Raw genomic sequence first — 20,608 nt, forward strand, 5'->3', positions numbered from 1 at the left:
GAAGATCTAGAAAAGTTCAGTAGCAACATTTACAAAACATCTGGAAACATCCGGAACTCGTACATACAGAGGACTCCCTCAGGAGGGATTTATTATAAATATATTCTTGTTTCCTCATGACTGATGAAGAGCAAAGAGAAAAACAACAACAACGCTTGAGCAACACCGGACTGTTAAAATATGGACAATGAGCCTGGTCTAAGGATCTGTCAGTGACCAGGATCAGAGACCAGAACCACGTCCCTGCAACACGTTAGACAAGAATCTGTCAGCTTTCACCTGCACAGGTAAACTCTGACCCCTGCCGGGTGGCGTCCCCCTCGCGCAGGCGGGACGGTGCGGTCCTGTTGGTACCGGGACTGTAGAGCAACGCTCTGGTTAACGGCTGTTAACTTTCCACGCACATTCAAGGGCGAAGATGCGGGAGGTTGGTAAAAGTATTGTAAACTTTAACTCACCTTCACCGACGAGCTGCCTGTGCCTGGCCCTGCTCTCCGGATCCGGGTCGGGTTTGGGGCGTCTGTCCGCCTGCAGGAGAACCACACGGACACGTAAGCCAACGAACCACAGAACAGGAGCCGGGGGGGGGCTCAACCGCTGCGAGTGGACCTCTACTCACCTCCGAGTCTGAGCCGCTGTGGGTCTCGGACTCGTTCACCAGGGAGGACTTGACATCGTCCAGATCCCGCTCCGCGGCCACATTCCGCTTCTCCTCCTGCTCGCCCTCGTCCTTGAAGGCGATCAGCTCGTCGCTGGCTCCCAGGTCGTCTCCGTCCGCCCCGTTCAGCTGCGGCATGTTGGGACGTTAAGTTAGCCGCGGCAGCTACAGTTGGACCGAGTTGGAGGCTAACGCTCACAGTTGGAAAAACACGCCAACAACCACCGGGAACCCGCTAACAAACGCCTGTCTCGCCTTGTTTGAGCGCTAAACGCGTTAAAACCCCTCAGGCGACGAGAAGCGTTTTTTTTTGTCAATCAGCAAGAAATAAACACAGAAACTAGCTTGAGAACTAGCTAGCAGCTAGCGGGCTCGCGGGCTCGGCCACTCGCGGCGTTCACGGACGCGTCTGGATTCCTGAGGTGTGGAAGCGCTGCCGGAGCAGATTTATCCAGGAGAAGAGTCGCTGGGGCGAGCAGCGCAGTTGAGGAACGTTCAAACAGCAAAAATGAAAACTCTCCTGGCCAGTTTAGCATCGGTGAGACGGCGGAGCCCCCCGCCCGCACCGACTGAAAAGTTTCGGTCCGCTTCTGGCCAGTTGAAGAAGTGTGTAAATTCCTACGCCGATAATCCAGAGTGAATCAAACATAATGTCCGAAAAGTCATTTCCTGAGTTTCCAGTCTCGGTTCAGTCCGGTCGGTTCACGGGGGCTGCTGGAGCGGAGGCGTGGGAAGTAACACTCGGGCTGCTGCTGTCGCTCCTGAGGCGCAGTGGAAGGAAAGACGGTCGTAACACAGCGACCGGGGAGGACCGGGATCTGCACCGACCTGGGATCAGTTTCACTGGGTGCCCGTTGCTCTGAGGGGCCCTCTGAACTGATCCAGAACCAGAAACAACAGGTTGATGATCCAGCGGACGGCTGGGAGGAGTTTGGAAGGCAAATAACTTTAAAAGAGTTTCAAGGGACAATTGACCTCCTGACCGCAGGAGCCGAGATCCCTTTACTGCAACAGAAGATCATATTTTACAAAGTAAAAGTACTCTTGCTCATAATACTGCACCTATAAATGTATGAAAAAAATAATATTTTCTGAACAAAAACTAAGTAGTGCAGGGATGAGGCATGTTTGTAGTCCAACAGGAAGTGGTCAACCCCTGCTACCTCCAACGATAGGAAGTGGTCATCTCCTGGTTCCTCCACCAACAGGAAGTGGTCATCTCCTGGTTCCTCCCCCAGCAGCCAATAGGATCGCTCCATGTGATTGTAGTGATTGAATCAGTAAATCAGCTCTGGTGAACAGAAGTTGATGATCTTCCAGGTTCAGTTCATCAAGATCATCTTCACTAATGAACCCTCTGATGATGCTGGAAGCCTGGATGCTACGGTTAGCAGTGCTAAGCTAACGTTAGCCTATGAAGGAGCTACACCAGGGTCACATGACTTCAAGGTTACCACCCCTAAGATTCAGGCTTCTTCTGTTTCCCCTGATGACCTTTAATGACCTCCATGACCTCTGTAGGCTCCTCTAGACTCTTGTTAGCAACCCAGGTTTTTAAGACTCCACCACTCCAACATCCACCGGTCTGGTGTTACTGGTGGATCTGATGTAGACCTGAACCTCCACCATCCACCGGTCTGGTGTTACTGGTGGATCTGATGTAGAACTGAACCTCCAACATCCACCAGTCTGGTGTTTACTGGTGGATCTGATGTAGAACTGAAACTCCACCATCCACCAGTCTGGTGTTACTGGTGGATCTGATGTAGAACTGAACCAGTCTGGTGTTTACTGGTGGATCTGATGTAGAACTGAACCTCCAACATCCACCAGTCTGGTGTTACTGGTGGATCTGATGTAGAACTGAACCAGTCTGGTGTTTACTGGTGGATCTGATGTAGAACTGAACCTCCACCATCCACCAGTCTGGTGTTTACTGGTGGATCTGATGTAGAACTGAACCTCCAGCATCCACCGGTCTGGTGTTTACTGGTGGATCTGATGTAGAACTGAACCTCCACCATCCACCGGTCTGGTGTTACTGGTGGATCTGATGTAGACCTGAACCTCCACCATCCACCGGTCTGGTGTTACTGGTGGATCTGATGTAGACCTGAACCTCCACCATCCACCGGTCTGGTGTTTACTGGTGGATCTGATGTAGACCTGAACCTCCAGCATCCACCAGTCTGGTGTTTACTGGTGGATCTGATGTAGACCTGAACCTCCACCATCCACCAGTCTGGTGTTTACTGGTCTTGAACTGGGTACTGCTGTTCTGCAGCCGACATGTGACATCCACAGCATGATTGTTGTTATTATTACTTTTTTTTTAACCTCATGGGAGGCGAGTTTCTCCTGCAGGCCCCCTTTGGCTGGCCCTGTAACCTGTATAACATGTCCCTACAAATTAATTGAGTACTAAGTAATCAGAACCAGAACCAGAACCAGAATCCTTTATTCTTTCACCGAGGGAGGTTCTGTTCCTAACAGCGCTCCACTCAACAACAAACAGGGAATGAAAGAGAACCAGGCTCAGCTCATAGTGACAGAACAAGACAGCACACAAAGGGAGAAACTAAGAACAATCAGAACAGTGGTGTGGACGGTCCAATCACTGACGTGGAGACAGAACAGTGGTGTGGACGGTCCAATCACTGACGTGGAGACAGAACAGTGGTGTGGACGGTCCAATCGCTGACGTGGAGACAGAACAGTGGTGTGGACGGTCCAATCGCTGACGTGGAGACAGAACAGTGGTGTGGACGGTCCAATCGCTGACGTGGAGACAGAACAGTGGTGTGGACGGTCCAATCGCTGACGTGGAGACAGAACAGTGGTGTGGACGGTCCAATCACTGACGTGGAGACAGAACAGTGGTGTGGACGGTCCAATCGCTGACGTGGAGACAGAACAGTGGTGTGGACGGTCCAATCGCTGACGTGGAGACAGAACAGTGGTGTGGACGGTCCAATCACTGACGTGGAGACAGAACAGTGGTGTGGACGGTCCAATCGCTGACGTGGAGACAGAACAGTGGTGTGGACGGTCCAATCGCTGACGTGGCGACAGAACAGTGGTGTGGACGGTCCAATCACTGACGTGGAGACAGAACAGTGGTGTGGACGGTCCAATCGCTGACGTGGAGACAGAACAGTGGTGTGGACGGTCCAATCACTGACGTGGAGACAGAACAGTGGTGTGGACGGTCCAATCGCTGACGTGGCGACAGAACAGTGGTGTGGACGGTCCAATCGCTGACGTGGAGACAGAACAGTGGTGTGGACGGTCCAATCGCTGACGTCTTCTCCAGTTTACAATCCATATGTAGAAAATGTATTTGTAAATTGGCAAGAGAACAAGATTTCTCTTGTTTAAAATCCTATATTTGAAGGTAAGATAAGTATTTGTGAACCTACTGGACTAATAATAATACCGCAGTACATTATGATTTACTGCTATTTATGAATACTTCCAAAATCACATAAAGAAGAAGCACGGTTATCTCAGTGCTCACAGAATGCAACAAGGCCTGAGGTGTTGTGATCAGAGGGAACACACCCTGGAATAAAATATCCCAGAGTCTGAACGGCCGTCCTACAGAATGTGGTCCGTCAGGTTTGGATCTTCTCCCCAGACTGGTTTGACACAGCGGGCGAAGCTAAATCTGCTCCTGGAATCACAACTAATTTGTCGCTCCTCACTGAAACTGAGGAGTTTCTCCTCGATTCCTGTTGTAGTTTTGGCTGTTGGATTATTGGCCGCCTGTTTGGACAGTGAACAAAGACAAGATGGCCGTGAATTTGAGCAAGAATGGCGCTGAACTCATGGCTGCTTATAAAGAGGTGGTGGACTGCAAGGCAGCCACAGATTGGTGAGTTACCTCTCACTCACAATGAGTCACTTCCTGGTTGAGTGTAAACTGTGGGGATCTGTGTGTGTTTTCAGGGCGTTATTCACGTACGAAGGGAACAGTAACGATATACGACTGGCAGAGAAAGGAGGTGAGACCTCCTTGATGTTAAACAAAGAGACAGATCTTTGAGTATGTGTGGAAAATGATGTGTGTGTGTGTGTGTGTGTGTGTGTGTGTGTGTGCACGCAGGTGGAGGATTAGAGGAGATGGTGGAGGAGCTGAACAGCGGGAAGGTGATGTACGCTTTCTGTCGAGTCCAGGACCCCAACTCTGGTCTGCCCAAATATGTCCTCATAAACTGGGTGAGACACACAAGTACCTGCAACACAAATCTGATTCCGTCAGGGGATCCTGGGGGGGGTTCGTTGGTTGACTGGTGATTGTGCTGCAAGCTGATCATGACCAGGATGCACCGCACATACACACTGAGTATGTGTGTGAGTTTGCAGGTGTGACACGTGTGTATGTTCGTGTTCCACAGACAGGCGAGGGTGTGCAGAACTCTCGGAAAGGACTGTGTGCTAACCACGTCAGCTCCATGGCCAACTTCCTCAAGGTGAGCCTGGATGACGCATCCTGTGTGTGAGCAGTGACGGTTCCCCACACTCGTGACCAAGCTAAAACTATTTATTTAGGTAAAAAAGTGTTCCTGCTCTTCAACAGCAGGACACGACCCGAGGAACATAGCAGCTAATGATCCCGAGCAGAACCACTAACCGGGGCCTCTGAGGTCAGTGGCGTTGATGTAGACTCTCTGATCATCCTTTGTGTGTGGGGGGGGGGGGTCACAGGGAGCTCATGTCACCATAAATGCCCGAGGAGAAGATGACGTGGAGCCTGACGTTATCCTGGCGAAGGTGGCCAGAGCGTCTGGAGGAAACTTTAATTTCAACAAACAAGAACCACAACATAGAGGCGCGCCCCGAGGACCTGTGGTGAGGTCACACACACTCACACACACTCACTTATTCTAGTTTCCCACAGGTAAGAAAGCGTTTCAGAATGTAAGCATGTTTTGGCATGATTTGCCTGGAAAAGAGGGAAGCTAATGCTATGCTAACCTATTCAGCTCAGGATCATCTAAGGTGGTAGTGATGAGTTCTGGGTCTCCCAGCCCTGAGGTCCCAGGTTGGAATCCCACTGGAATCTGAACTTTGTGTCCCAGTGCAGCTTGGAGATGAGAGCGATCCTCCAACCCTGATACTTTGATCCTGCCGCTAAATAGTGAATTCCATTCGTCCCAACAGAAGCGGGAATCTACTCTGTGATGACATCATTATTGATGTGAATATTTCTGCCACCTTCTCCCGACCTGGGTCAGGTGGAGTAGGAGGACTCCTCAGAACCGTTCTCATCATGTCCCTCATTGATTTCACAGGGTTCCGTTTATCAGAAAGTTAATGCTGTGGAGGAAATTCAACAAACCAGGAAAGAAGACTTCTGGATCCGAGCTCAGGTATCATGATGATGACATCATGTCCCAGGACTCGTCGGTATATTTGGGTGAAGTGAGAAACAAGTTTTTATAAGTCGAGTGTGTTTTTCATGTGATATATACTTCATGACTTCCTCTGTTTTGCTGTCCCTCTGCTGCTGGAACACCTGGAATTTCCCATCTGTGGGACTAAAGAATTATCAGAAAGACATAAAAGTCATGGAAGTAACAAGTGCACCTACACGCAGGACTCCGATGTAGTCCTGCAGTGACGTGGTTTCTATCCAGCAGGGCTCAACTCACCACAACTAACAAGTCGTTGTCGTCCTCAGATGGACGAGGAGGCGCGTCTGCAGGAGGAGAGACGACGAGTGGAGCTGCAGAGGCAGACGTTGGAGAGGGAGAGGGAGGAGATGGAGGACACGCAGGCTAAGGAGAGGGAGAGGAGGGCCAGGGAGAGAGCTGTGCAGATCGAGCTGGAGAGGTGAGTGGAAGGAGACCTGGGCTGAGACCCCCACCCCCCACCACCAGAGAGTCAACGCTGTCGTCTTGTGTCTGTCAGGAAGCACCAGGAGCAGAGAGAGGAGGAGGAGCGGGAGAGAGAGCAGCAGCGGTTGGTGAGTTCACATCCTCAGCAGTGGAGGTCAGAGAGGCTCCGCCTGACTCGTTCCTACTGACTCACCTATGAGGACTGTAAAATTACTACGTTCACACAGCAGGGCCAAGTGATCTGATCTGACTTGATCTGATCTGACTTGATCTGATCTGACTTGATCTGATCTGATCTGACTTGTTCTGATCTGATCTGACTTGATCTGATCTGACTTGATCTGATCTGACTTGATCTGATCTGACTTGTTCTGATCTGATCTGACTTGATCTGATCTGACTTGATCTGATCTGACTTGATCTGATCTGACTTGATCTGACCTGACTTGATCTGATCTGACTTGATCTGATCTGACTTGATCTGATCTGACTTGATCTGATCTGATCTCAGTCCCAACAGCAGAATCGACTGCACCAGAATTCAGTGCAACTTTTAGGTCATTCTAGAAGGACATTCGTCGTCATTGCTTGCAGATGAGGAGGAAGAAACTAACATGGCGGACGCACCTGCTGCTCCTCAGAGAGCCATCATCACAACACTCCTTCACTCCATGCGTCTCCTGCCATGTTGACCTCCACACTCACCTGCTTCCCCTGCACAGCCTCTCCTGAATCAGAGTATGAAGGCTGCCGTCCGTGGCCTCCGGGTCCTCGTTCACCTCCGTGTTCTGAGCACCGCGTGTGACATCATGCTGTTCTTCTGCACACGTGGGCCACTCAGGACTGTGAGCAGTTCACCCCCCAGATGAGAGAGGCCTCTTGTTCTTCTCCTCCAGGCGTTTCCAAGATATCTGGTTGAATGATACGTTCATTTTTATGTGTGAATGAAGTCGAATTATGCGTTTGTTACAGAATCAACAGATGGACTCTGCTGCTCCGGCACCCACACCAAACGTGAGTAGGAACTCATGTCTTCCATCCATCAACCCTTGATCCTGCTAGGGTGGGGGTGGAGCTTATCCCAGCTGTCACTGGGTGGGAGGAGGGTCACAGTGAACAGGTCACCAGCCCATCTCTCAGTCTCCACCTAAACTGGCCTGAGTGTTTTGGCGCACGGCGTGCGGGGGGGTGTCACTGAACCCTGGATTCAGCCGTACTTTCTTCTGATTTATATTAAATGTGTTGTTTTATGAAGAAAATAATACAATTCTCCTTTTCACGCATTTGAAAGGAACAACAAACAAACCAGAAAAACAAGACAAACGAGGTGCATTACTGTGGTGATGTAACTGAAGAACGGTTCTCCTCACGTTCTCTCTCCCAGGGTTCTGTCTATCGCAAAGTCAACGCTCTGGAGGAAATTCAGCAAGTCAGAGACGACTTCTGGGCCCAAGCTCAGGTACCGCGGAACCTCCGGAACCTGAATATTCAGCTTGAGCTCCCTGACATCAGAAGAGGAACATCCAGCGACTTGTGTGTTCAGTGACTGCTGATCCAGTCGCCATCATCACCACTTTAGATTAGAATCTCGAAGCACATAGGAGATCCAGGGGGCGCTGGATTTGAACCGGTGTCTGGCGGTAGTTGACTAGCTAGATACACGATTGCAGCTCTCAGAATCTGTTCTGGGAAGGAGAAACTGAAACATCTCTACAGGCCAGTGAGGCGATGATGTCATCAGATGATGTTGTGGTGTGAATGCTGGCGTTCCAGGATATTTGTGGTGACAGTGAGTTCTTGTGGGTGTGACACAAAACTGCAAAGCAGCAACTGTAAATGTGCCAATGAACCAAAATGGATGACACCTTTGACAGGAAGTAATGTTAGAAAGTTGGTCACCAGCCACGCCGTCAGGGGTGGGGACTCGTCCTGAGGCTTGGGTACGTTGCCACTGTTGTTCTCACTCTGTAGTGACAGTTTGTGGAATGCGTCTTCCTGTCGATACCAGGAAGAAAAATCTAGAAGACTGGTTATTGCCGGCTGACACATCTGTTTGGGTGTAACACCTCCAGACTTCAGAAACAGCGAGTGAGACCGTGGGTGATGTCACTTTTAGAAAAATAAGAAAATGAACCTGTGACATCACAGTGAGTTTACTGTCTTGGACATAAAAACTAAAGTCACACACTCCGATGTAGTCCTGCAGTGACGTGGTTTCTATCCAGCAGGGCTCAACTCACCACAACTAACAAGTCGTTGTCGTCCTCAGATGGACGAGGAGGCGCGTCTGCAGGAGGAGAGACGACGAGTGGAGCTGCAGAGGCAGACGTTGGAGAGGGAGAGGGAGGAGATGGAGGACACGCAGGCTAAGGAGAGGGAGAGGAGGGCCAGGGAGAGAGCTGTGCAGATCGAGCTGGAGAGGTGAGTGGAAGGAGACCTGGGCTGAGACCCCCACCCCCCACCACCAGAGAGTCAACGCTGTCGTCTTGTGTCTGTCAGGAAGCACCAGGAGCAGAGAGAGGAGGAGGAGCGGGAGAGAGAGCAGCAGCGGTTGGTGAGTTCACATCCTCAGCAGTGGAGGTCAGAGAGGCTCCGTCCTATGAAAACACCTGTGAAGGTGACTGACGCCCCCTGGTGGTAGCAGTCATAATGACTTGAGTACAATGGTCTTTAAAACACCGCAGTACTGTTTTCTGCTGCAAGTCAAGAGTCCTCCTCCTCATCATCATCATCAGGAGCAGCAGTCGCTCTTCTAGTCCTCAACAAACGTTTGCTTCTGTTGACCCAAGTTCCAATGGAGCTTTGGAGGTGCTGCGTCAAATCACTGCGCCAGTCAGGAAAGTAGTTCCGGCTACATGTCCAGGGGTGAAAGTGAGCCGGAACGCAGTTCCATTCAAAAAAGGAGGAGAAGGGAGCTGTCAAAATCCCACATTAAATAAAGAACACGACGTCTGAAGGCAGTTTCACTCTGAACGTGGCAGACGTGGCGTGCTGTGCGGGGTGGGGCGCAAGCACGCGCAGCGTGATCGAGTTGCTGGGCTTGGTTTGCGCTCATGTGACGTCACAGCGCGCCCACACACGCAATGAATCGACTTCCCCCGCGCAGCCTGCGCCTTGCGTGCACAGTGTGAAACCGCCTTGACTCGGATTTGTGCCCATGAGCGCATCTCAGCATGCGAGGCGTTTCTGGTTGGCTGACAGACGGACACCTGGGTCACGTTACCAGCATTGTTAGCTTTGATTGGTTAAAACCACACTGTTCTGCTTTAATGGAACGAAACAAAGAGAGAACAAAACGGAGGGCAAAATCAAGTTTGTGATTGTTCTTGAAACTTTTCACGTTCTGTGTGGTGTCTCTCACTGTAAAGTGTGAACCGATACTTTGCTGAAGAAACCATTGAGTGACGGTGATGATCTGTGTCTGCACGTCTGCCTGCTCCCTGTCGTCAGCGCTGGAGAGGGCAGTGACTGCACAAAGCAGTTTTCAAAGCATTTCCAGGGGGAAGGGTGGGGCTGTGGGGGCTGCAGCTGTGTGGGGAACAGACACCCGAAAACTGTCATAAAAATCACCCAAAACCAATTAAAAACTTCGGCGGCGGCGGCGGCGGCGCCCTTTGGGTTCCGGCAAGACTTTTAAGCCACTTCCACCCCTGTACGTGTCTGATTCTACCACTACAACGTCTCCTCATGTTACACTGGTGTTCATCACCAAGGCAACACACAACCCTCCTGATATTAGGGTTTGTAGAGAGGGTTATTTCAGGACGTTTGACTTTTCATGAGTAAATCTGCTTCAGAACCAGGAGGAACAAGAGAACAAGAGGACCGGCATCATGTCTGCTGCATCTGTGCAGAAAGCAAACGTGAGTGCGAATGATGCAGCCGCACAAACAAAATCATCACGGTCGGTTCTTATGAAGTCGTTTTCTGTTCTGAATTCAACCCAGGAGGCCAAGTCGTTGATCTCGCAGAGGTCCTTCAACCCCAGGGACATCTTCAAGCAGAGGGAGCAGAGCGTGGAGGCGGGCCAGCGCCCTGCTGCCTCCAGGACCGGTAAATGATTGGTGCTCATCATCGCTGATGTCAGCTGATAACAGGGAAGCTTTCATGCTCCTGGTGCTGTGAGAAGTACTGTCATCTTTTCTGTCATCTTTAGACAAATTTAGTGCTTTGATCCTGAGCTGGCTGTCTTTGTCCAAGTCGATACAAACATAGCATGAATGGCGTGATGACACATCAGCTGACGACTTCCTCCGTGTCTCAGGGAAGCTGCAGAGTCCATTTTTATCTCAGAAATCCTTTGAGAGAGAAGAGCCCTCCTCCCCTCCGGCTGTGAGGGCGCCACCTTCAAATGTCTCATCTGAACCAGAACCAGCATTGGTTCTGTACCGCCCACATGCTGTTCCAGAGACCTGCGTGTCGCCGGACCGCGCTGCAGGTGACCTCACAGGCATCATTTCATATCTAGAATTCCCTGAAAATATGACTCACTATAACCTTCCACCCCGGAACACTCAGGTGTCTGGTCTCAGTCTGGCAGGGATGATGTCACTTCCTGTATGATGATGTCACTTGCATTTTGATGGAAGTATGTTGTTTGTATAACATGGTGATGTCGATCCTCTTTCGTGACAGAGGAGGAGGAGTGGTCCGACGAGTTCGATGACACGTTTGAAGCGACGCCAGGTGCCTCTGCCGCCTCCAGCACACCAACAGCAGGATCTCATTCACGTGTTCAAATATCATCAAGGTATTTATGCAATACATCAACTATTAAAATATGGCTGCTGTCCACCCTGACCCCACAGAGGAAACACCAGCTCAGGAGGATCTGTACGAGGCGCCGCTATCAGCTGGTGCAGACGAGGACCTGTACGAGAACGTTTACCAGGAAGCTCCCACCGTAAGTCCCCTGGTTACGAAACGCCGTGATCATCCTGTCCACCTGTCCGTCACATTCTTGATTCCACAAGATCTCAAGAGGATGAAGTGAAACATTCCAGAGAGATCCAGTCATGGGTTTTCTTTAGCTTGAAGCTAAAAATACAGGTAAGCTAGCTCGTCCATGTACCATGTCCAAGAGTTCTAATGAGTTCTGGTCTGCGGTCCAAGTGTTCATGGATCCCTGATCCTCCGTCTGGATCAAAGAGACCTGGAGAGGCGGTGACCAGACGCTTCTGGTCAGTTTAGCTGCTGTTAGCATCAGCCTCTGTTAGCTTAGAGCTAAATACATGTGGCTGGATCTTCCTGCATTCTGGAGTCACATAGAAGTGATGCAGGAGGGAAAGCTTGTAGTGTTAGCGAGCTGAGTACTCTTGTTAGTGAGTACTTGAGAGGTAAAGTAGTAGTAGTAGTAGTAGTAGTAGTAGTAATGGTCTCATTATTATTCTAATTCCTGCAAAAATGCTGGAACTCTTCAGGTTGGAGGTGATTCAGAGATCAGTGGTGGACGAGGCCTCTCAGCTCGAGCTGTGTACGACTACCTGGCAGGTACGCCCACACACACACAAACATACGCACACTTACACACGCAAACATACACACACACACCTCAGAGGGAGAAGTCTTCTAACCCTGTGACCCAGCACACGGGTCACAGGTGTAACCATGGTGACACTGTATAAATCTACCCTGACTCGCTGACTCCTCCTCTTCCCCAGCTGACGACACTGAGATCACCTTTGACCCCAACGACATCATAACTGGGATAGAGATGGTGGACGAGGGTTGGTGGACAGGTTACGGACCAGACGGACGCCACGGCATGTTCCCAGCCAACTACGTGGAGCTCCTGTAGCGTCCACCACAGGACACACGTGAACAGGACTAAATGCTTGCGTGTGTTGTTGTCATGTCACATTAAAGTTTGTTTCTGTCAAATGTGCGTTCAAGTTGTCAACACGCCAGCAGGCCTGGACCTCGAGCCTCAGACACATCAGCCAATGTTTATTTCTCTCTTTCTATCAAAACGCACCTGAGAGATTTTGAGTGACAACAGGAAACGGTATCCACCTGTCAATCATCTCTAGGTTTATAAAGGCCGCTGCATGTTTTGAAATTTCACTCCCTTCCAGGAAACAATAAAACCTTGAGAGGCACCAGTTGGCGCCAAATGTCCAGGAAACGAATGTTCCACCATTTTAAATGTGGTGGGATGAGAAATGACACTCATCCAAGTAATCAACTATAGCGCAGATACTCAAACCATCCAAAGTAATGGAGTACTTCTACTCAGCTACTGGATGATGCAGTGGGTTTCGCGACCTCCAGCAGCACGCGCCCGCCAACACCGACACCCGGATAACTTTAAACCCTTTAAAATTCACAGACTGAATGAAGTACTGGATTAAAGTCCATCATGACGTCATAGAACAGGGCGGATAAACCAACACTCCAAGTATGACATCAGCATCTATCTGATGACAGAAATGTCGTCATGAACTCTAAACCGTGAGCCGAGGCTTTCCTCTGCGCTTTTGTTAGTTCTGGCGACGGCATTGCGTCATAATCAAGCGACGGACTGGTAAAGTGACGTCACACAGCCGCTATTTAAAACCGTCGCGGAAGGAGGAGGAGAAATGGCTGCAAGGTTGCTTCTCCGTTCGTCCTACAGAGCCGCTACACGGTGCCGGGCCGCCCCGGTGCCGGTTCTGACCCGCAGGATGGCGTCTGGAGGTGAGAACGAACCGCGGGGACGCAAAGACCCGGAGCTCAGAGAGCCGTTCTCCACGGCACGCGCCTCTCTGCTCCCGCAACCCTTCTTTGGTCGTTTCTGCAGGGGAAACGTGACATAGACGGGTTCACCTCAGCTCCTTGTTCCGGTCTGTAGTTCGGCTCACGACAGCCCTCGCGTCAATCACACGCAGCGTCCCTGAGGTCGAGAAACCTGGGCTCGGATGAGCTGTTGACCACATGGTCGACCATTTTCTGACGTCATGTCTTCTTCTTCTTTTAAGGTTTTATGGCGGCTGGCATCAACTTATAGGTGCATTTGCCGCCACCCACCGGACTGGAGTGAGGAGCAGTAGATAAGCAGTTACTGACGATGTCTGCAAGGGTAACAAAAGACCCAAACCAAAATCAGAACAAAAACAAATAAATAAATAAAAGGAAAACCCATAAATAATTAATAACACCAACTAAATCCTCTCCATTAACCCTGTTAACGTCATGTCGCCACGGTTACGCGGCTCCGTTCGAGCTCCTGTTTCCTGATGGTACTTCAGCGGAAGTTTGTGTTCGTAGTAGAAGTTTAGCAGTGAAACCGTGGGAACCCTGAAAGTGTGACGTTGATGCGAGGCTGACTGTCGTTGAGCCCAAACTGAAGAGTGACGCAGCAGCGCGGTGACGCAGCAGCGCGGTGACGGCAGCGCGGTGACGCAGCAGCGCGGTGGTGGTGGGGCGGAGCTTCGGTTTCCTTCTGGAAGGCCACTAACATGCTGGGGTTGCAGGGATTCCCACTGACGAGGAGCAGGCGACGGGCCTGGAGAAGATCATCATGAACGCCATGAAGGAGGGATCGGTAGGACCGCCGCTGCCACGCTCTCCTCTTTCTGCTTCTGGAACAGGAAGAACCTTATTTGGTTGTTTCTGTTTTTGCACATCTCAGTGGTCAAACAGCAAATCTGAAGCATGGTGCATAAGCTAGTTCCTCCAGACGAGGTCACCTGACCTGATGCTCGTCTCTTCCAGGACCCCTACAACGTGCTGACGCCCAAGGACATCGCCAGCGGCTCCAAGGAGGACCCTCACCTGGTCCCCTCCATCAGCAACAAGAGGATTGTGGGATGCATCTGTAAGTTGTGTTCTAATCCGCCTTCGACACCCGTAGGAACGTTTAAGGTTCATCGCTTTCATGAAGTTGATCAGAGGTGGAACGTGATGCCCCCCGGCACACACACACACTCTCACTCACACACACTCACACTCACACTCTCTCACACACACTCACAATCTCTCACACACACTCACACTCTCTCACACACACTCACTCACTCTCACACACACTCACTCTCACTCACTCACTCACACATTCTCACTCACTCACTCTCACACACACACACACTCTCTCACACACACCCACTCTCACACACACTCACTCACTCTCACGCTCACTCACACTCTCACTCCCACACTCTCACTCACACACACACTCACTCTCTCACACACACTCACTCACACTCTCACTCACACACTCTCACACACACACTCACACTCTCACTCACTCTCTCACACACACACTCACTCACACAAACCCACTCTCTCTCACGCTCACTCACACTCACTCCCACACTCTCACACTCACTCCCACACTCTCACTCACACTCTCTCTCTCACACACACACTCTCACTCACTCACTCACACACACCCACTCTCACACACACTCACTCACACTCTCACACACACACACTCTCACACACACTCACACTCTCACTCACTCTCTCTCACACACACTCACTCACACACACACTCACTCACACACACCCACTCACACACACACTCACTCACACTCTCACACACACACACTCTCACACACACTCACACTCTCACTCACTCTCTCTCACACACACTCTCTCTCACACACACTCACTCACACACACACACTCTCACACACACTCACTCACTCACACTCTCACACACACTCACTCACTCTCACGCTCACTCAATCTCTCACACTCACTCCCACACTCTCACTCACACACACTCTCTCTCTCACACACACACTCTCACACACACTCACACTCTCACTCACTCTCTCTCACACACACTCTCTCTCACACACACTCACTCACACACACACACTCTCACACACACTCACTCACTCACACTCACACACACTCACTCACTCTCACGCTCACTCACACTCTCACACTCACTCCCACACTCTCACTCACACTCTCACACACTCTCTCTCTCACACACACACTCACACACACACACTGTCCCTGTGTTCCCTGCTGCTCCACGTCATTGTTCAGCCATCGTACACAGAGAACATGGCCGTCCGTGTGGCGTTTGACCCGCCCCTCCTCAGCTGTGATTGGACGTCAGGGTAAATGGTGACAGTGAAGGCTGGAATGTTCTTCACTTAAAGTTTGTCAACTCTTGGCGACTGGAACTTTCTGCCGCTGGCGTGAGAACTCTGTGCGTCGGTGTCCGACCCTTTGGCTTCACATCGATTGGTTTTATCACAAAGGTTCAGTTGGAACAATCGATCAAAGGTCAAGACCTCAGCAGTTCTTCAACAAGGCTGAAGGCTCCAGGTAGCTGGGTTTGGACTGCTGCACGGACAGAACCAGGAGAACCCGTGGGGTTCTGGGACACTGAGAAGCATTTTGCATCGTTTCCTGACATTCCACCGACCAAACTGTGGAGCCACGTGTGAGTGGGAACATTTGATCGTCTCATCGCCAGTAAAGAAATACCACACCGTGGTGGTAACGGAGCCGCAGTGGGTTCCCCTCGGAACCAAACTGCTCTGCTGTGTTCTGTTGTGTGTCTGCTCATCTCACTGCTTGTGTATCTGCAGGTGAACCTGACAACACGGTGGTGATCTGGTTCTGGCTTCTGGAGGGCGAGGCCCAGCGCTGCCCGTCCTGTGGGGTCCACTACAAACTGGTTCACCACCAGGTCCCCCACTAGCTCCTCCTCCAACACACCCTCCCTCTAGAACCCACATGTTCTCCTGCCACCTCCGGGAGGTGATTGAGTTGGAGTTTTCGTGGCTCGGTCGACTTCCTGGTCTTACTTCCTGTCTCAGTACTCAATCTACCGGCTGACCTCATCGGGCGTCATTGATAAGGTGTGATGTCAGAGGATCGCGGGGTTTGGGACTCGCTCATCAGTTCAGTCGTCTGCTCCTCTTCATATTAATAAAGTTTGTCAACCCTGATTCGTCTCTGTCGTCTTTGACGTGAGGTCCCACTGCCCTGAGCTGACCTGAGGTCAGGTTCTGGTTCCTGAGGGGTTCCTAGAAGTCAAATGTGAGTTTTATGTGAAACTCGCAAGGCAAAATGGAAATGTTGTCCTGGTTTATTTCCTCCACTGAGGAAGAGCAGTGACTTGGTCTCTGGCTCCTGGTGGGCCAGCAGGCAGGCGGCGGTAAACCGTCAACCACTGAAGTCTGAAAGAGAGCTTTTTTTATGATTACAACTTTAAACTTCAAACAGAGCACTTGAGTCTACAAATAACAGCTTGTGTACAAAAGAGCTTCCCAGGGGTGAAAGAACGTCCATCCCAAGAGCCCCTGTCGCTGTGGATGAGGGGGGGCATCCTGATGGAAATGCTTGAAAGCAGGTTTCTGGTTGCTGGACTTGCGTTCGTGGAGACAGTATCTTGCTAAGATAACAAATTTAGAATAAAATCTTCTTTTCTTTGTTTTCTGAAAAAAGAGAATTTTCTCCATTTTAATGTGGAGCTGCTGAAGTCCTTCCAGAGCGTGTGTGAGCAGATCCAGACGAGGAGCTGCGTCGTCTCCGGTGGCTTCCACTGAACGTACGGTTCACGTCAACGTCCCTTTGGAACTTGGTCGCGTAGTAGTTTGCAGGTTAACATTTATGAAATATTTTGAATGCAACTTCTTTTCTCTTGTTCGTTACAAGACGTTTGTTGGGACCTCTTTTCCGATGAAGATCACTTGCAAAGGAATCCCAGTGAGGAACGGACACAAATCGTCTGTGAAATAAAGTGCTGATGTTCCTCGTGTTGTTTCTGCAGACACGAGTCTGGAAGAGCTCCAGTCCAGCAGCTCCAGCCTGACTCCAGGCCGTGAATCAGCTGACTGGCCGCTGAGCGAAGTGGGAGCGCAGTCGTCTACGTCATCTTCCCGCGACCTGCTGATAGTGCAGAAGGAGAAATGGCTGCAAGGTTACTGCTCCGCTCGGCTTACAGAGGGGCCATTCGGTGCCGGGCCGCCCGGGTCCCGTTCCCGTTCCCGGTTCTGACCCGCACTATGGCGTCTGGAGGTGAGAACGAACTGAACAACGAACCTCAGAGGCAGAAAGACCCGGAAACCTGAGCTCAGAGACGACGTTACTGACGGCGTAAACCTGGCCCTCCGAACGCCGTTGACATAAAAGGCAAAATCACCAAATCAAGCTGCGTATCTGCTGAATAGTAACTTGTAAAACCGTTGCATTTCCGTCGGTATGTTTATCCCAAATGTGTCTTGAGTTCGGTTCCCCTTAAACACAAAAACGGTATCTAATTTGGGATTAACAACAATTGTTTTTCCGTATATCCGACACGACCGTTGGCGAACTGTGTGTGTGTGTGTGTGTGTGTGTGTGTGTGTGTGTGTGTGTGTGTGTGTGTGTGTGTGTGTGTGTGAGAGAGAGCGAGCGAGGCTGAGGGAGGTCAGGTACGAGCAGGTAGCATTGCTAATGCTAACAGTTGCGAATCGTGACTAAATGTAACGCGTTCTGCTGAGCCTTTGGTTCACTGTAACCACCATTGATGTACGTTCTGTTGATGACATCATAAATGAACCAACTCTTGGGCCTCAGCTGACTCTCCCAACCTGCTACCCGTGACGTCGCGGTTTGAAACAACGCTCGTTGATGCTAACGCGTTAGCACGGGCGTTTGGAGACACGTCACTGGGGGCTGTGGGTGCTGCTGAGGGCGAGGATGTGGGGTCGAACTGTGATGCTTAGCATCAACTGAAGGTTAAGAACTGCTGATTGGGCACCAGCATTGAGTCAGAGAGGTGACGCTGGTCAGGGGAGCGGGTGGCCAACACCAGGCAGCGCTAACTGAAAATGTGTCTGCAGGGATTCCCACTGACGAGGAGCAGGCGACGGGCCTGGAGAAGATCATCATGAACGCCATGAAGGAGGGATCGGTAGGACCGCCGCCGCTGTCACACCTCTGGGGCGATATCTGTCTGTCCTCGTGGTCAAGTTAGATCACCTGACCTGATGCTCGTCTCTTCCAGGACCCCTACAACGTGCTGACGCCCAAGGACATCGCCAGCGGCTCCAAGGAGGACCCTCACCTGGTCCCCTCCATCAGCAACAAGAGGATTGTGGGATGCATCTGTAAGTTGTGTTTCTCCTGGAACCCTCCAGGCCCTGAGTCATGCTTTTATATGTGGATGGATGGATGATGTCATCATCATCAATCTATCATGACGCAGCGATGCTGAGATAATCAGATGGTGAAAGAGTCCTAGTCAGGACACTCAAGGTCATTCGGTGATAGTTGAGCGTCTGCTTTGACAGTTGCCCTCCAAACTCCAGCCTTGCGACTGGACACGCCCACCATCGATGGGTGGGATTTTACGCTGGAAAATATTGACATGTTGATGACAACGCTCCGCCCACTAATGCTTCATCCTTAAGCTGCAGCGCAGAAAAGCCTCTTGTGATGCCGGTGTCTGCTCTGTACAGGTGAACCTGACAACACGGTGGTGATCTGGTTCTGGCTTCTGGAGGGCGAGGCCCAGCGCTGCCCGTCCTGTGGGGTCCACTACAAACTGGTTCACCACCAGGTCCCCCACTAGCTCCTCCTCCAACACACCCTCCCTCTAGAACCCACATGTTCTCCTGCCACCTCCGGGAGGTGATTGAGTTGGAGTTTTCGTGGCTCGGTCGACTTCCTGGTCTTACTTCCTGTCTCAGTACTCGATCTACCGGCTGACCTCATCGGGCGTCATTGATAAGGTGTGATGTCAGAGGATCACGTGGTTTCTCATCCTCGCTCTCATCAGTTCGCAATGTTGTATTCCAACCAGTAACACCAATAAAAGCTCCTGTTGGTCACTGGTGGGGTCTCTGTGCTTCTGTTGCTGTGTGTCAGTTTGTTCTTCAGCCTCTCACAGGAAGACGACCGCCGGCGTCTCCACTCACGCCGGCGTCTCCACTCACGCCGGCGTCTCCACTCACGCCGGTGCCCTCAATTGTTGGAGGAGAAAGGTGTGAAATAGGCAAAGAGGATTGTCTCTGTTTTCTAAATGACGAGACAAAATTTTGGCCCAGTTTTTTTTTTTGTTATTCTCTATTTTTTTTAATTTGTTTATTTGTTTCAAAGTACATTTATAGAAAGTTATATTAATATGTAATATGTGTATAAAATAATCAAACCAGACATTTGGCCCAAAAAAACTCTGAAGAAATGTGTAACTTCCCTTAAATTGTCCCAAACCCCTTGAGCGTCTGCTACTCAGCTGCAGTTGAATCACCAGGAAGCGGTGGTCCTTCATCAGAATTTGCTGACCAGGGAGACTAGCAGGATGCTTGTTTGGCTCTAAGATTTTGGTAACTTAAAGGAAAACCACCTTGAAATCTGGCACACACACGCACACACAGACGCAGTGAGCCGGCACCGACACAGCCGAGGCTCCGCCAGCAGGGGGCGCCGGATGCCAGCGCTTCTCTGCACAGACATGGTGACGTCGCAACTGAGTTTGAGCGTCACAAGTAGAAACATCTTGTTTACATCACCAAAAGAGTTGCAGCCTCTGAACAGACCTGATTGTGGTGAAATGATGGAACAACACCTCATTTGTGTTTATCCACTGTTACATGGCTACATGGTCCTATGTTCAGTCTCACGCACCGCCATATCTGTCGGCGTCATATTTATTCTCTTCATAAGCAACCTGAGGAACAGGATGAAGGTCATGGTTCTTTAAAAGGTAAGATCACGTAGAAAAGCTCACCCTGGAATGAGCACCAAGAGATGAAGAGACACCAACCAGCAGGACTTTCCTCAAGCCGCCATAAACCTCTGACAGGCAGCCGTGTTGGTCTGCTGCTGGCCCCGCCTCCAACTAGCAACAACCAATAAAACAAATTAATCATGAGCAAAGCCGCCAATCAGAAGCATGGAGAGGCAGACCAGAAGAGATTTTTAGCCAAAGCAAATCATTTGATAGAGCTGTTGACCTCTGACCTCAGACATCATGTTCTACCTTTGGCATGAAAACTAACTGAAATCTATGACATCACATTTTCTTTCTGAAAATAGAAATCTGGAGTTTTTCCTGGGCTACAGAAATAATTCAGGACTGAAGTGTCGCTGATACCTTCCACATCCGACCTGAAGCGTCACTGACAGCTAGGACCTTTCAGATGTTTTAGTGTTGCATGACTGACTTGTGCTCAGTGGG

General features: G+C 50.6%; 4 protein-coding genes and 1 long non-coding RNA gene across 7 annotated transcripts in view; 3 read left to right on the forward strand and 2 right to left on the reverse strand.

Annotated features, from left to right (window-relative positions):
- Positions 1-1,748, reverse strand: part of tcf7l1a (transcription factor 7 like 1a) — a 24,368-nt gene extending 22,620 nt beyond the window's left edge. The window contains exons 1-2 of one of the 3 annotated variants that reach the window (XM_086187399.1): positions 620-1,748; positions 459-528 (exon numbers count right to left, since the gene is read on the reverse strand). In XM_086187399.1, coding sequence (XP_086043525.1) covers positions 459-528; positions 620-796 — 247 coding nt within the window. In that variant the 5' untranslated portion in view covers positions 797-1,748. The remainder of the gene's footprint in view (positions 1-458; positions 529-619) is intronic. The other 2 variants (XM_086187398.1, XM_086187397.1) reach the window with 2 other exon arrangements.
- dbnla (drebrin-like a) lies at positions 252-12,383 on the forward strand. The gene is made up of 19 exons (XM_086187396.1): positions 252-4,532; positions 4,607-4,662; positions 4,764-4,876; positions 5,056-5,130; positions 5,366-5,509; positions 5,953-6,030; positions 6,342-6,493; positions 6,572-6,626; positions 7,471-7,512; positions 7,883-7,957; positions 8,768-8,919; positions 8,998-9,052; positions 10,296-10,361; positions 10,446-10,551; positions 10,763-10,936; positions 11,134-11,184; positions 11,307-11,401; positions 11,919-11,988; positions 12,159-12,383. The coding sequence occupies exons 1-19, from the start codon at positions 4,450-4,452 to the stop codon at positions 12,293-12,295; spliced, it is 1,779 nt and encodes a 592-aa protein (XP_086043522.1). The 5' UTR covers positions 252-4,449; the 3' UTR covers positions 12,296-12,383.
- Positions 5,317-13,897, reverse strand: LOC147243535 (uncharacterized). The gene is made up of 4 exons (XR_015110397.1): positions 13,303-13,897; positions 7,204-7,409; positions 6,313-6,564; positions 5,317-6,198 (listed from the first exon to the last, which is right to left on the reverse strand). It is a non-coding gene; the product is annotated as an uncharacterized LOC147243535 (long non-coding RNA).
- LOC147243536 (cytochrome c oxidase subunit 5B, mitochondrial-like) lies at positions 13,014-16,385 on the forward strand. Its single transcript, XM_086187407.1, has 4 exons — positions 13,014-13,173; positions 13,950-14,020; positions 14,191-14,293; positions 16,029-16,385. The coding sequence occupies exons 1-4, from the start codon at positions 13,077-13,079 to the stop codon at positions 16,139-16,141; spliced, it is 384 nt and encodes a 127-aa protein (XP_086043533.1). The 5' UTR covers positions 13,014-13,076; the 3' UTR covers positions 16,142-16,385.
- Positions 16,386-17,295: 910 nt separating this feature from the next.
- Positions 17,296-19,259, forward strand: LOC147243537 (cytochrome c oxidase subunit 5B, mitochondrial-like). The gene is made up of 4 exons (XM_086186833.1): positions 17,296-17,463; positions 18,270-18,340; positions 18,434-18,536; positions 18,888-19,259. The coding sequence occupies exons 1-4, from the start codon at positions 17,355-17,357 to the stop codon at positions 18,998-19,000; spliced, it is 396 nt and encodes a 131-aa protein (XP_086042959.1). The 5' UTR covers positions 17,296-17,354; the 3' UTR covers positions 19,001-19,259.
- The last annotated feature ends 1,349 nt before the right edge of the window (positions 19,260-20,608 follow it).

Source organism: Aulostomus chinensis, chromosome 19 (genome assembly GCF_037954235.1).
Source record: "Aulostomus chinensis isolate RoL2024-O1b breed Wild chromosome 19, RoL_Achi_v1.0, whole genome shotgun sequence".
Taxonomy (NCBI): Eukaryota; Metazoa; Chordata; class Actinopteri; order Syngnathiformes; family Aulostomidae; genus Aulostomus; species Aulostomus chinensis.